This window comes from Entelurus aequoreus, linkage group LG18, assembly GCF_033978785.1.
Source record: "Entelurus aequoreus isolate RoL-2023_Sb linkage group LG18, RoL_Eaeq_v1.1, whole genome shotgun sequence".
Classification (NCBI taxonomy): domain Eukaryota; kingdom Metazoa; phylum Chordata; class Actinopteri; order Syngnathiformes; family Syngnathidae; genus Entelurus; species Entelurus aequoreus.
This window is the reverse complement of record NC_084748.1, coordinates 35,646,379-35,661,675: the sequence shown is the minus strand read 5'-3', so window position 1 is coordinate 35,661,675 and position 15,297 is coordinate 35,646,379. Positions and strand designations below refer to the sequence as shown.

At 36.8% G+C, this 15,297-nt stretch overlaps 1 protein-coding gene across 5 annotated transcripts in view; it reads right to left on the bottom strand.

Annotated features, from left to right (window-relative positions):
- The window catches only part of acsl1a (acyl-CoA synthetase long chain family member 1a), a 51,905-nt gene that overhangs the window by 12,939 nt on the left and 23,669 nt on the right, over nucleotides 1-15,297 (bottom strand). For all 5 annotated transcript variants that reach the window (XM_062027076.1, XM_062027077.1, XM_062027078.1 and 2 more), the window contains 7 exons: nucleotides 10,375-10,587; nucleotides 8,717-8,831; nucleotides 8,582-8,646; nucleotides 8,396-8,497; nucleotides 3,889-3,988; nucleotides 3,636-3,811; nucleotides 1,654-1,686 (listed from right to left, as the gene is read on the bottom strand). In XM_062027076.1, coding sequence (XP_061883060.1) covers nucleotides 1,654-1,686; nucleotides 3,636-3,811; nucleotides 3,889-3,988; nucleotides 8,396-8,497; nucleotides 8,582-8,646; nucleotides 8,717-8,831; nucleotides 10,375-10,569 — 786 coding nt within the window. In that variant the 5' untranslated portion in view covers nucleotides 10,570-10,587. The remainder of the gene's footprint in view (nucleotides 1-1,653; nucleotides 1,687-3,635; nucleotides 3,812-3,888; nucleotides 3,989-8,395; nucleotides 8,498-8,581; nucleotides 8,647-8,716; nucleotides 8,832-10,374; nucleotides 10,588-15,297) is intronic.

The window sequence follows — 15,297 nt, the reverse complement described above, 5'->3', positions numbered from 1 at the left end:
GTTGAGCATACGAGATATCTATCCATCCATTATCTACCGCTTGTCCCTCTCGGGGTTGCGTGGGTGGCTGGAGCCTATCCCAACTGCATTCGGGAGGAAGGCGGGTTACACCCTGGACACGTCACCACCTCATCGCAGGGAATTTATTAATCTAGTTTATTAATACTATGAGGGAGATTTTCTTGATGCTAACAAATATCAAAGACGCTATAATGTGGTCATCCGTGTCGAATAAAGCACTTGGTTGCACAAGAACGACTAAGCTTTTAGTTTCTGTTATGAAAATCGACAACAAAAACACGGTGGATTGGACCAACAATCGCAATATTTATTACTAGGACTTAGATTATTTGCACAAGGTCTTAGTAGTTATATCCAGTAAGGCAACCAAAAAAGAACACAAACTAATGCAATCTATTGTCATTTATTTGTTTTTAGTTCTACTATCAAACACGACTAACATAACTCGATTGCATCACAGAACGTTTCTCAAACAAATCAAATGTTAAAAGCAAACATTTTACAAAGTGATCGCTGCAGACACAAGCGGTTCGATTGTATTCCACAAGATGATGAAAGTGATATTTTTAACAGCCATTTCCTTTGACGCACTTTTGTTTTTCCCCTGATTTTATTACCTTTATGAACCACTTCTTTCACGACTCTGTGAAAGCTATTTCCTATGTCTCTATTTGAACGACTGGAACACCCAAGAACAAAAGAGCAATACAGCGTTTTGTGCTTAGACTCCACACGCACTTGTTTTAATGCTAAGCTCAAGCTGCTTGACCATCGTGTGAATTAAGAAGAAGAAAAACGGATGTGAAGTCATATGTAACACTCCTATTTAATCAGAAAATACATTTTTATATCTAAATATTAAAAAAACTGCAGACAGACACTTTGTCAGTTTGTGGATTACTTTTTGTTTGTGGATAAAAACAACAAAACATTTTGTTCCTGAAATATTAATTAAACTTGTTTTATGTGTTGGTATATATTACTTTACAGTACCTCAAATTCAAACTGCTCTTAAATGTATTTTCATTCAATATAAGATACAGAATTTGGGTTTTAAAAACTCCACAATGTGGGTCACCGCTTGTTGTTTGCCAAATCACTGGTGAGAAGCACTGATGTATACAAGTATTAAAGAATACAAATAATAATTTACCATTTGAAAGTGTTGTTTAGTAAATGTTAACTTGAAGTAAAAGTCTTAAAGTATCCATTACAACACTGTTACATTGTTTACTACAAAATACCTTTGAGAGGCAAAAAAGTTGTTCTCTTACCCCCACAAAACGTACAGAAAAGGAAGCAAAACCGTGGCCTTAAAACCAGGGTGGGTTACCTGTAAAGTTGCCCCTCTAGTAAGCACAATTATATGTATGAACTAAATGACTTTTGTCAGGTGTGAGCATATACTACTACCTCAATAAAACATGGCGGAAATGTTTGTTACAAGATACTGCAATACTAAACAGTAGGAATGCAACGATACTCGCTATACTGCACAGGACAATCTGACTTTGATTAAGAAAAATATTAATAACCGAGATCGGATGATATGAAAAAATAATTGCGATAATTTTGTTGCCATATCGCCCAGCCCTAATTTAAAGTCATGTTGACCAAAGAGCTCCTACTCACCACAGGATCATGGTAGTTTGCTTTACCCAAGTCCTGTAAAATATAAAAATTGTAGCGTGAGAACACTGAGGCGTCTTCCGTGTAGATGTACTGTCATCCACATCAGTGGTTCTCAAACTTTTTTCACCAAGTACCACCTCAGAAAAACACTTGACTCTCCAAGCACTACCATGACTTACATTAAAACATGTAGCATAGTAGACCTCAGAGTCATTTAAAACAAGGCAAAGTATATTTGATATTTTTGGCCGCTGTAACATTACACACAGTTTGAACAGTAACACTGTATTTGAACATATAGAAAAATAAAACACTACTTTAATGAAGTTATTCTTTGGCGTACCACTAGGTAGAGCCTGCGTACCACAGTTTGAGAATCACTGATCTCGATCATAGTCCTGGTCAGAAGAACAATATACCGTAATTTCCGGACTATAAGCCGCACCTGACTATAAGCCGCACCAGCTAAATTTAGGGGAAAATACAGATTACTCCATATATAAGCCGCACCCGACTATAAGCCGCAGGGTTTTGATGTGTAATTACCGTAGTATATAGGGGTTCCTGCTACCACGGAGGGGAATGTCGGGACAGAGATGACTGTTTGGGAACGCAAAGCGTCCCATTTATTAACAATAAATCTTTCAATCATTCAATCAAACTTTCACATCTTTGACATGGCGAACAGCATTCATGCAGAGTACAAATAATACAACGGTGCAAAGTAATACAAAGTGCTCGCCTGTACGTTATCAAAATAACCAGCCTACCGGTATATGAAAAGTCAGTCTTTAATCATTGTGTCATCGTCTTCCTCCTGTGTACTAAAACCACCGAAATCCTCTTCGTCGGTGCCGGAGAAGAACAGGCCGTATATAAGCCGCACCGTTGTATAAGCCGCAGGGACCAGAACGAGGGGAAAAAGTAGCGGCTTATAGTCCGGAAATTACGGTAGTGGAGCTATGACAGGGGTGTCCAAACTTTTTCCACCAAGGGCCGCACACTGAAAAATCAAAGCAAGCGGGGGCCATTTTGATATTTTTTATTTAAAAAACCAATACAACATATGTATAAAAAATATACATTTAGGCCTCCACTCAGGCTTGATCCCGGGGACCCCAAAGGGTTTTGGTAAAAAAAATATAAAAAATGTGTCATTATTTATTATTATTATTAATATTATTATTATTATTATTCAAGGTTTAAATCTCTAGATAAACATTAGGTAATATAAAGTTGTTAAAGATTTAAGTTGTATGTCCTTTTTGTCAAAGAAATCCTGTTTTTTGTGGAAAAAACACAAAATATACAATATTTTCACCCAATAAAGGTTTTAAGTGCATATTTGAGATTATACAATAATTGGAGCCTTAAAAAGGTCAATAACTCATAACAACATTGATTTTAATTCATTATTAGTTTTTGAGCAATGACACTTAAAAAAAAAAGTCCCACTCATTTTTTTTTTTAATTTTAACACAATAATCTCGAGATCACCTTCAGATCTATCCGTCAATTATAAGTTTTATTGTTGTTTATGTTTTTTGTTTGTTCGTTTTAGGCCCTTCTTTAAAAAAAACAACAACAAAAAACAGCTTAGTTTTTCTATATGGCAAACACAAAATATGCAACATTTTCCCCAAAAATATCTCAAAGTGGAATATTTAATGTGACGTAATTGGAGCCTTGAATAAGTCAATAATTCATAATGACATTGATTTTGATTCATTATTATTTTTTAAAGAAAGAAACAGCCTGCATGGCAGCTTTGTGTTATTAGAGTATACAATGCAACATTGTCTTGTTACATTTCACCTGTTTGCTCTTTTTATGTTTTGTTGTAGTTTTTTATCATATTTTTAGAATGTGTCGTGGGGCCGTTAAAAAATTACCTGCGGGCCGCAAATGGCCCCCGGGCCGCACTTTGGACACCCCTGTGCTATGATATCATTAGGATATCAGACCAAGCCAGTTATTCTCACCTCAATGAACTTAAGGCTCAGAACCTCTACTCCGTACTTTTGCCCTCGCGTCACCAGCTCGGCGTCAAAGGGTTCCATGAGCACAATTGTCTTCACTGTTCGCCCTTTTTCCTCGAAACAGTCGAGAATCATCCGAGCTTTTTCAGGCACGTCGCAAATCACGGTGCTGATGGAAGCTGAGGAACACGCAGAAGATAAACCACAGTCTTTGAAGTAACACACGCTGTTGGCTCCTGAGATGTTCAGTACATACCTCTGTCGATTATGAAGCCAATAGCCTCTGCGCCGAGTGTGTCGTACAGTGGCACGGCTACGAGGGAGTACGTGTAACAAGCCAGCTCGGAAATGGTCCACTAAAAACATAGAAAACATTAAAAATTATCATTTTGTATGATATTTCTGTTCAATAATTCCATTCCCCTCCTGCATGATTTGTGGTAGTTGTTAGTGCTCACACTTCTTGTAATTGGTCAACCATTTTATTAAACGGCATTTACTCCTACAACCTTCAAAAGATAGCCAATACTAATAGTGTGTTGAACAATTGTTTATTTTTTTAATTATTTATGTTCTGCAAGTACTGCAAGTTCCAATAAATATACGCTGATTAACAATTTTATATCTTAATCATAAAGAGGAACTGCACTTTTTTTGTAATTGTGCCTATTATTAACAACACTTACTGTATGTTAGACAAGAACACATATGTTTTTCTTTTTTTTTAATGCGTTCTGACCCGTAAAAACATCCAAAAACCTTTTATATACATGCTGTAAGTATACATGCAATTTATTAACAGGCACATTCATAATAACATTGAATATTTACGTATTTTAAGCACACTGTGGCGCATTAATTTGAAAAACGCATCCTGACCTTTGCTTTTTCCTTCAACATCGCTGGTTATTACTCACTGCACACTTCATGAGAGCCAACTAACATAATAAAACATCACTTAGTGCACAATGTCTGCTCTCACTGGGATGCCGACTGCTAGGATGTTCATATATTCTCGTTTGGATTAAGAATGACTCATATAATCTTCATAAGAAAAAATGGGGATGGAACCAAGCGTCTTTTCATGTCTTTCTCGCCATTTCCAGGTCTAAATTGGATGCCAAAAGTGACCAACTTGTTGGATTATATCCTCATCCTTCTACTATCAAGATGAGAGGCATAATCTATGATCTAAAATAAACTTTCACAAGCTCCGAGGTGAGGAAGAAACTCACCAGCTCATGACGTCAACATAGCAGCAACAAGCTAGTTTGCTCTCTGTGACAATGTGCCATTATAAATAGTACGTCTTTGTTAGCGCTTATAATAACAATATTGCTAATACTTGGTAAATGTTAAAGTCACGAAATGCAAATGGAGAATAGTTGCCACATTTTGGATGGTTGTTTAGAAGGCTTTATGGGCGGAATAGAGAACCTTCCATTAACTTCCTTGTAAGCAGACTTTTATTTACGTTTATGTACGAGTTAGAATGCATTAAAAAATATACATCTGTCTTCTTGTCTCATAATGATTGGGAATGATAGGCAAAATTCCCAAAAAAGTGCAGTTACCCTTTAACAGTAAACTACTTTGCACATTCAATTACATCATAATTATAGATTGTTTTTAGACACTATTAAGTTTGATATAAACTTACTTTGTGGATAACTGTGATGGAGTAAAAGAGTAAAAATGTGATGATACAACTGGCAATGGGACAGGTCATTCGTTATACCTGTCTCTGTCCTGGCAGCGCAGTTCAATATGGCTAAAATGACAATACCAGTAATCAAATAACGTATTGTATTCTGCAAAGTGAGCTGCGATTATGTTTTGTACAGAGCTTCTGCCATTGTTCCGCTACAAATTTTTTCCTAATATTAGTACTTGTCCACCAATGTCCCGACTCAATTTAAAAAAAACTTATCAGCTCACATTTTTGCAACAGATTTCTTAAAGCAGCAGAACACTCCTTTTGTATTTTTTTTATTTTATTTGTCACAGTAGGTCCTTTAAACAGAACACACCTGTCATACAGAAGATCTATGACTAGTGTTTTAAAGTCCATTCTTTCGAATAGTAAAGCGCTCCTGTCTTGTCACCTTAAAAAATCTTAATATATGACTTTTTAAATGTTATAACTTTGACTATTATCCATTTGTTGAGATTAAAGCACACAAGTCTTACATTACATGCACACAATAAAAAATACTCAAGGTACATGTTATGCTGCCTGATCTTTGGCGTTCTGAAGATATGACCCCGATATAGGGATGTAACAATATGAACATTTCATATCATGATTATCGTGACCAAAATTATCAGAGTTATCATTATTGAATGTGTACAAAAAGTACACACTGAAATATTTTGACCAAGGTTGTTTTTTTAAATATACACACTATTAGAAAAGCCACTATTCCGCATGTTTTGTGTTTCTTATGCTTCACTGGTAGTGTTTTAGTGGTAGCATTTTATTTGTTTTAATGGCTAAGCATTTATTGATTTGAACATTGATTTATACTGTAGCAGTCTAGGATGTACCGTACTTAAATGAAAAGTGTGTGACAAATAAAACTTAGTATTATTGTTAATTATTTCTGGCAGGCGTCGTGGCGTCCTACTTTGTTCAGCTGTCCTTGAACGCACCATAAAAACCCCTCCGTCTTGTATAGAATGATCACTCTGTTCTAAGAGAGCACAGCTCTAGGTCTAGGTTTAATGTGCACAATTGAATATAGTAGTTGTTCAAACAGTAATGTGTTTATATAAGTTTTGAATGGGGTATGTCGTTTCTTAATGGAGACAGACGTTAATGTCTCTGGTTTTCATGTTCGCATTTAAGCTAGCAAGCTGGCGCCTGTCAAAGTGTAGTTATCAAACACGTTTAAAACTAGTTATATATTTTGATGATCTTTTTGTATTGTGTACCGTTTTTAAAAATGTAAACTGATTTGTCTTGTTAGTTTTGATTGCAACATAGATTTTTGTATTTACAGTATAAAGCATGTATAAAAAGGTTTTCTAAAACTCCAATACGCTCCCATACACAGTTATGAAATTGATAAGGGTGCATTACAAGAACATTTTATTATTGTAAATCTGATTAGTCAATCATTTGGTTATATAGCTGAAATGTAAGCATTTTCATGCAAACATTTAAAGGCCTACTAAAATGATTTTTTTTTATTTAAACTGGGATAGCAGATCTATTCTATGTGTCATACTTGATCATTTCGCGATATTGCCATATTTTTGCTGAAAGGATTTAGTAAAGAACAACGACGATAAAGATCGCAACTTTTGGTATCTGATAAAAAAAGGCTTGCCCCTACCGGAAGTAGCGTGATGTAGTCAGTTGAACATATACGCAAAGTTCCCTATTGTTTACAGTGATGGCCGCCAGAAGTGAGAGAGATTCGGACCGAGAAAGCGACAATTTCCCCATTAATTTGAGCGAGGATGAAAGATTTGTAAATGAGGAAAGTGCAAGTGAAGGACTAGTGGGGAGTGGAAGATGCTGTGAGAGCCGGGGGTGACCTGATATTCAGCTGGGAATGACTACAACAGTAAATAAACACAAGACATATATATACTCTATTAGCCACAACACAACCAGGCTTATATTTAATATGCCACAAATTGATCCCGCTAGTAGCTACTAGCTACTAGCTCGAGCTAGTTATAGCTCGAGCGGGTTATATGGACGGGATCCCGTCCATAAAACCCGCCAATACAATTCAAACACCTGCACAACACACACACTCACTCAGCCCAAAGGACCGTTCACCTAACCCAAGGTTCATAAAGCTTATATATTTAACCAAAGTTACGTACTTGACACGCACGTACGGGCAAGCGATCAAATGTTTGGAAGCGCGCGGGTGGGACCTGATATTCAGCTGGGAATGACTACAACAGTAAATAAACACAAGATGTATATATACTCTATTAGCCACAACACAACCAGGCTTATATTTAATATGCCACAAAGAGCTAGCTTGTTATGCTAGCTCCTAGCTACTAGCTCGAGCTAGTTATAGCAAGCGATCAAATGTTTGGAAGCGCAGCTGTGTACTCACGGTATCGCAACTGTGTTTCCAAATCAAAGTCCTCCTGGTTAGAGTCTCTGTTGTCCGAGTTCTTCGATCTTGACTGCATCTTTCGGGAATGTAAACAAAGAAGCGCCGGCTGTGTACGTGTTGCTGGTGACTTCCCTCGCAAAATAGACGCTTCGCACCGACAACTTTCTTCTTTGCTTGCTCAGCTTCTTTCTCCATAATGCAATGAACAAATTGCAACAGATTCACCAACACAGATGTCCAGAATACTGTGGAATGAGATGAAAACAGAGCTATTTCGTATTGACTTCAATGGTGTCCGAATACTTCCGTTTCAACGATTGACGTCACGCGCATACGTCATCATACCGAGACGTTTCAGCCGGATATTTCGCGGGAAATTTAAAATTGCACTTTTTAAGTTAACCCGGCCGTATTGGCATGTGTTGCAATGTTAAGATTTCATCATTGATATATAAACTATCAGACTGCGTAGTCGGTAGTAGTGGGTTTCAGTAGGCCTTTAATAAACAATGCGATTAGTCACTCAAAATTCGTTAGGGCAGCGGGGCCTTGTAAATTAATGTTACTATACGAATATATATTATAAATTTGACAAAAACTAACAAATGTAATGTTCTACTGTGTGTGCATTCGTGAAAAGATTAACATTAAAAGTGAAACATCTGAAAATGCCACCTCTGGTCTGTTCTGGGCAAAGATGCCAATAAATTGGTCTCCTGACTGAGAGTGTCCTCTGTGAAGCAAGGCAGAGCCCAAACACTCGGCCCGGTCTGCAACCTATGCGACACAAAAACAATACTTCATTGATTGAGTCACGTTCAAGAACACCCTGTTGTAAAATTTAAACGGCTGACATCTCACCTCTCTGTAAGACTGCCACTCGTAAGGCTGGTTGGGTTTTCTCGAGCCTAAACAGGGTCCGTTATCTGCCAGTAGGGAAAGCAGGGCTCATCTTTACAGAGCGGCACATTTGTCAGGATGGTCTTTAAAACTCACTTGACATTCTGAGCCCCCGAAGGAACACCTCGTATATCGTTGTTGCGTCACTGTAGTAGTGCGTCAAGTGCTCTTCGCTGCTGTTCAGCACCGACCTTCTGGCGCCTTCCTCGCCCTGAGAGGAAAAAGAACAAAATATGTTTGTTGCTTATTTATTTATTGCTTAATAAAGTTACCTTCAGGAGCATCACATTTACACTTGCATTCAACTTGTTCAGAAAAGGAGCTTACTTAATGTTACACCTTCATCTGTGTTTTACCAATTACTCTTAACTACTAGTGTTTAACATGTACCAGGTTAGTATTTTCTATAGGCAAACAGTGTTTCCCATAAACTGCCAAGATACCTGTGGCGGTGGGGGCGTGAAATCATCGAGTAATTTTCATAATTTACTACAATGATATGATTTTCTCTAAAAAGGCTCAAAAAATGTATACTTACTAATTAATAATAACAGTTTTGTTTTAAACGTCCATCCATCCATCCATTTAACAATATAATTACAACACTTTATGTACATATTTATATACAGATTTGAACAATAAGTTATTCACTGAAATATATTTATTAATTGTGGTTCTTACAAAAAATATATCTTATAAAATATAAAAGTTAAAATGTCTCTTAAAGCTCTGCCCCTTTAATTAGTGCATACTAAATAATTTAACTTTAGCCTACTACTACAACCATATTATTTACCAGCAACATAAAGTGAAACAGAGGCAGAGGTGTCCTGCCACAGTCAGTAACAAATAAACAGAAAACAGTAGTGGTCAAATACAAATAAGGCAACAAGAGAAGTATCCTACACTTCTCTTTTGTAAAGTAAATCTGAACAGCCTATATGGGCATCTACATCAACTATATGATTTGCCTGAGAAGCTGGACAAGACAAAAAAAATTAAAAATAATTTTTTTTATTTGTGGCGGACGTAATTCTTTCGTGGCGGGCTGCCACAAATAAATGAATGTGTGGGAAACACTGGCAAAATGCATAATGATCAAGGTGATAAGAGTTTGTAGAAAGCCTATACCAAATAGAAATGTGAATTTTTTGGCACCTAACTATTTGATCCGATTTCGATTCCTGGGGTGACGATTGGATTATAGATGTGTGCTGCTGGTTCAACACATTGCACACAGTAAATGTGCAGAAAATGATTGTCTCCGTGGGAAAAGCTCAGTATGGAAAATCCTCATTAAATAAATCGATCTGCACCACTTTAATTGTACACGCAGTGACAGTAGATCACACGCCCACTCATAGTTCATACTATTTTATTTTTTGCACATGCTGTTTAACGCGGTATATTTGGACCATTGTAAAATAGGCACTTAGTGTAATAAAAAAATGTACCGACTGAACTGTGACTTTATTACCGAACTGTAACTTTATTACCGAACCGTTACCCGCCTACTCATGTCATATGGGCGTGAAGACAACAAAAGAAACAAGAGCTATGCATCTGGATATTTTTAAGCTTTCTATCAGTATCGTTGCTGTTGTTCTGCCTAGAATGGAAATTATACTGTTAGCCTACCAGAGCTGGAAATGAAGTTCCTGAACTCCACATGGAAAACAAACTGCTGGATTGTATTTCAGTCATTGTCCAAACACACACCAGAAGTCTCATTCTGAGAAGAGAAAAATACATACAGCCATTTCCACGGACTGTATGTTGAGGTCACATGGTGGTTTGAGAGCTTTTGGCCGCGTGGCGAGCCAGTATGTGGTAAAGGCGGCGAAGACACCCATGCCCAATAGCGTGTTGCTTGGAAAGCCTCGTATGTACTGCCGAACGTCGTCCAGATCTGGAAGCCGCAGCTGTCTCAGGACTTCCTGAGCCTGCATGGCTGTTGTCCACTGAGCCTGCAGTTAGAGACGGAGAGGAAACTTCAGTTTAGTGCTCACTCTTCACCACTTTTTTACAAGAAGGCTTTGCTATGAAAGTATATTAAAACATACAACAGAGTGCTGAATGTTTTTTTTGCACCGCAAATGCTAAAGGATGAACTATTTTATAATCCATTTCACTTTTCACCATAAGCGTCTCCCTCTGACTGTTCTGAACTCCTGTTTCCATGCCAGTGTCCTATTAATTCACAATAATGCTGCTTGGAGGTTTGGCTAACTTCCCTTAGCTTACGTCATGTTGGAATTTTTTAGACAGCACAATAGTCGAGAATGAATCAAAAGCGGCTCTGCTGGCCGCAGCTATGTAGTAGTAGTTACAACTGAAGCAAATAACACAACTGTCGACAACGTATGCCTCTTTTTTTCCACTTTTGAAGAGAAAATGCCTCAAAAACGATTTCATATATCAAGTAATATTAAAAAATAGATAGCTTTAGCCCTAACCTTTTCGTTCAGCTACTTTTTTTTTCTCAAGTTTTTTTTTTTTATCAATCGTTCCTTATAAACATACAAAACGTGAACATGTGCCGCAATAAAATGACAGTTTCTGCCAACAAAAAGATCTTTGTCATCAACATATATAAATATATATATATAAATATATATATATATATATATATATATATATATATATATATATATATATATATATATATATATATAAATCCAATATATATATATATATATATATATATATATATATATATATATATATATATATATATATATATATATAAATCCAATATATACTCTTGTGGGATAGAATTATTGAAGTAATTTAGTAGAGATTGACCTGTATGTTTTTTTCAAGGCTGATACCGATTATTAGTGGTGAAGTAGGCTGATAATCGATATTTGGAGCCAGTATTAATTTACAGTAAAAGTGACGTGTTGGCGACAAAATTTACAATAATAGTATTACAAACTCCAACACTAAACTTAGTGTAAATACCTGAAGCATGTTTATTTAAAAAAAAAACAAGTAAATAAATAAAAATAAATTAAAACAAAAATCATCTCTTAAAAAATTTGATAAAATCTTCAATAAATAAATAGCTCCCTGAAGTTTTGTATCCCTGAATTAAGTTGAATCCCTGCCACAAATACCGGCTGGAATCATTTGTATGCCTTAATAACATCAACTGTGATTGATGAAATGATTCCAAATTCACAAATGTTGACATTGTAAAATGGCTCTGCCTCTAAACCGTGCGCGGTTTGCGTAACCAATCAGATGGCGCCTTGGGCGGGACAATGCTGGAGACAGACCGGCGCTGCTGCATCTGATTGGTTGCGCAACTTTACAGAATTTGTAATAAACATTTAAAATAACCAGTTTTAAATGGGTCCATTGGATTATAAAAAGGCAGACGCTTGTTTGATGATTGTTACTTTTTAAAAGAGGCAAATGAGGTGGCAACTTGTCCAGGGTGTACCCCGCCTTCCGCCCGAGTGCAGCTGGGATAGGCTCCAGCACCCCCCGCGACCCGAGAGGGACAAGTGATAGAAAATGGATTAATGGATATTACTATTCATGATCAATATAGGAAAAAAAATTACAGCAAAAAAAAAAGAAAAAGCAAATGCCGATATGCAAACATCAAATATCGGCGCTGATATGGGGGCAATTCCTATAATGAATTATAACTGTCTTAGACCCTTTAGGATTTAGCTAAATTGCTATCGCACCAATTCATGCGACTTTGAATTTAATAGCTTAATTTGATTAGGACAAGGCATATTGATCAACATATGAGCCTAAAGCATCACAGTAAATATGCCAGAATTAGCTACAATAACTACATTTAATCCGTTATCCTAAGACAGGCACCATAAAAACATACACACATTTACAGACAATATAGTATGTACATTAAAATATGACCTACAACAAATATTGAAAATAAAAACAATCAACATAAAATGAACAGTTGAGCATGCACATTACACATGGGTACAAGACTGGTTTGTATTTAACCACTGTTTTACTGTTTTTTTGAAAGTTGAATAGTTCCTAATATGAGCTGGTAGTGTGTTCCATGCATGTGTGCCTCTAACTGAGACAACCATTTAACTAAATTTAGTACTACGTCGTTGAATGTTACAATCACCCCTGGTTAGCGCTCTAGTATTGACTCGATTGCAGGTTTTCTTCTTGATAAAAACTTGTACTGGTGGAGGGGCAAGCTCATTCAAAACCCCAAAAACAAAACATACCTCCAAAAATGTCTGATAGTTATCCAAATCTAAAATATTATACTTGCTAAGAATATTACAATAATAGTGAAGAGACCTTCTGTCTAACATTTTTAATGTCTTAAAGAGAGACTTGATGGGTCTTAAGGTGCCCTGTGTTGCATGAGACCAAGTTGTATAACAGTAGTTTATATTTGTCAAAATCATGGCATTCATACACACTTTTGCTGATTCCAAAGTCAAAAAAGGTCTTATATAAATGGTAAATGGGTTATACTTATATAGCGCTTTTCTACCTTCAAGGTACTCAAAGCGCTTTGACACTATTTCCACATTCACCCATTCACACACACATTCACACACTGATGGCGGGAGCTGCCATGCAAGGCCCTAACCACGACCCATCAGGAGCAAGGGTGAAGTGTCTTGCTCAAGGACACAACGGACGTGACGAGGTTGGTAGAAGGTGGGGATTGAACCAGGAACCCTCAGGTTGCTGGCACAGCCACTCTCCCAACTGCGCCACGCCGTTGGGAGAGTATATGATTAAAATGTGATAAGTTGAATTTGATGATACTTGTATTTTTTTTTTAACATGGTTAGGTTTGAATCAAAGACCACACCCAGATACTTAAAAGGTTCACTACATCCAAACATTTATCCATGACTAAAACAAATAAATGTGGGTTTTTAGATACCTGGTGTGAAAAATACATACGAACAGTTTATTTTTGTATTAAGATGTAGACAGGAATGTGACATCCACCAACCACGTGACACATACATTGCCTTGTAACTTAAATTTCCCCGCACTTTTAGGCCAATCATTATCATTTTCTCCAATAAATGTGTCCTTGAGCAGTCTTGCAATGGTCTACATCGCCCACCTACCCCAACAAAGGCGTGGGTAAACTATGTGCAATGTCTTGGAACATAAACAGAAGTATAAAATTGACAAGAACTTTTCAACTGTAAAACAGACGGAGAACGTCTGCAACTCGTTGACGCCAGAGCAAACAGCAGACGATAACGGAGCCTTTGATGGTGTTTGTTATGCAAACTATGAACACATTTGTGTGAGTTGGTCAACTGTGTAAAAATGGCAGCAGATGGAACACACTGTTGGTAACTGTTTGTTAAGAGAGTAGGTAAACACACAAAGATACACGTTATGAATAAACAATATATTGAAAATAACCTTAGTAGGCATATACGGTATCTCAAAAATTAACACACCACTCAACCATTTTTACTACAGTACGTCTTTTCAAAGGAGAATACTAGAAATGAAGTTCATGTGCTTGGTTCTCAACTGGACTAACTTGGTCACAGGCTGTTGGAGATGTGACGTCCGTAAACGAGTCGAGTCCTTTAAGCGGATCTTTGAAGTGAACGATGAGAAACGATTGGGAAGTGCAAGTCATTGATTGATTGATTGAAACTTTTATTAGTAGATTGCACAGTGAAGTACATATTCCGTACAATTGACCACTAAATGGTAACACCCGAATACATTTTTCAACTTGTTTAAGTCGGGGTCCACTTAAATTGATTCATGATACAGATAAATACTATTTTCATAATACAGTCATCACACAAGATAATCACCAGAGTATAAACAATTAATTATTTACAATCCGGGGTGTGGGATATGGAGAGGGGTGTAGGATTGGTTGGTATCAACACTTCAGTCATCAACAATTGCATCATCAGAGAAATGGACATTGGAACAGTGTAGGACTGACTTGGTAGGATATGTACAGCAAGTAGTGGACACAGAGAGATCAGAAAGTATAAGAAAAAGTGTCTACATTTGATTATTTAGAATTTGATTATTTACAATCCGAAGAGGTATGATGTGGAAGGGTTGAAGTTGCCTGGATGTGTTGTTTTAGTGCGGTTTTGAAGGAGGTTAGAGATGCCCTTTCTTTTACACCTGTTGGGAGCGCTTTCCTTTGTTTGCCAACTATTCTTACTTGCTCGTCTCAATAATTTCAATATCGACCAAAGGTTTTTTGATTTCAGGACTTCAACTAAGACAAAGACACCAATTAAAGGCCCATTATCAGTCAATAGTTTGATTAGAGCAGGGATTCTCAAACTATGGTACGCGGGCCCCACCTAGTGGTACGCCAAAGAATCACTAACCAAAGTACAGTGTTTTATTTCCCTATAGTCAAACTAGATATGTCCGATAATATTGGCCTGCCGATATTATCGGCCGATAAATGCTTTAAAATGTAATATCGGAAATTATCGGTATCGTTTTTTTTATTATTGGTATCGATTTTTATTTTTTATTAAATCAACATAAAAAACACAAGATACACTTACAATTATTGCACCAACCCAAAAAACCTCCCTCCCCCATTTACACTCATTCACACAAAAGGGTTGTTTCTTTCTGTTATTAATATTCTGGTTCCTACATTTTATATCAATATATATCAATACAGTCTGCAAGGGATA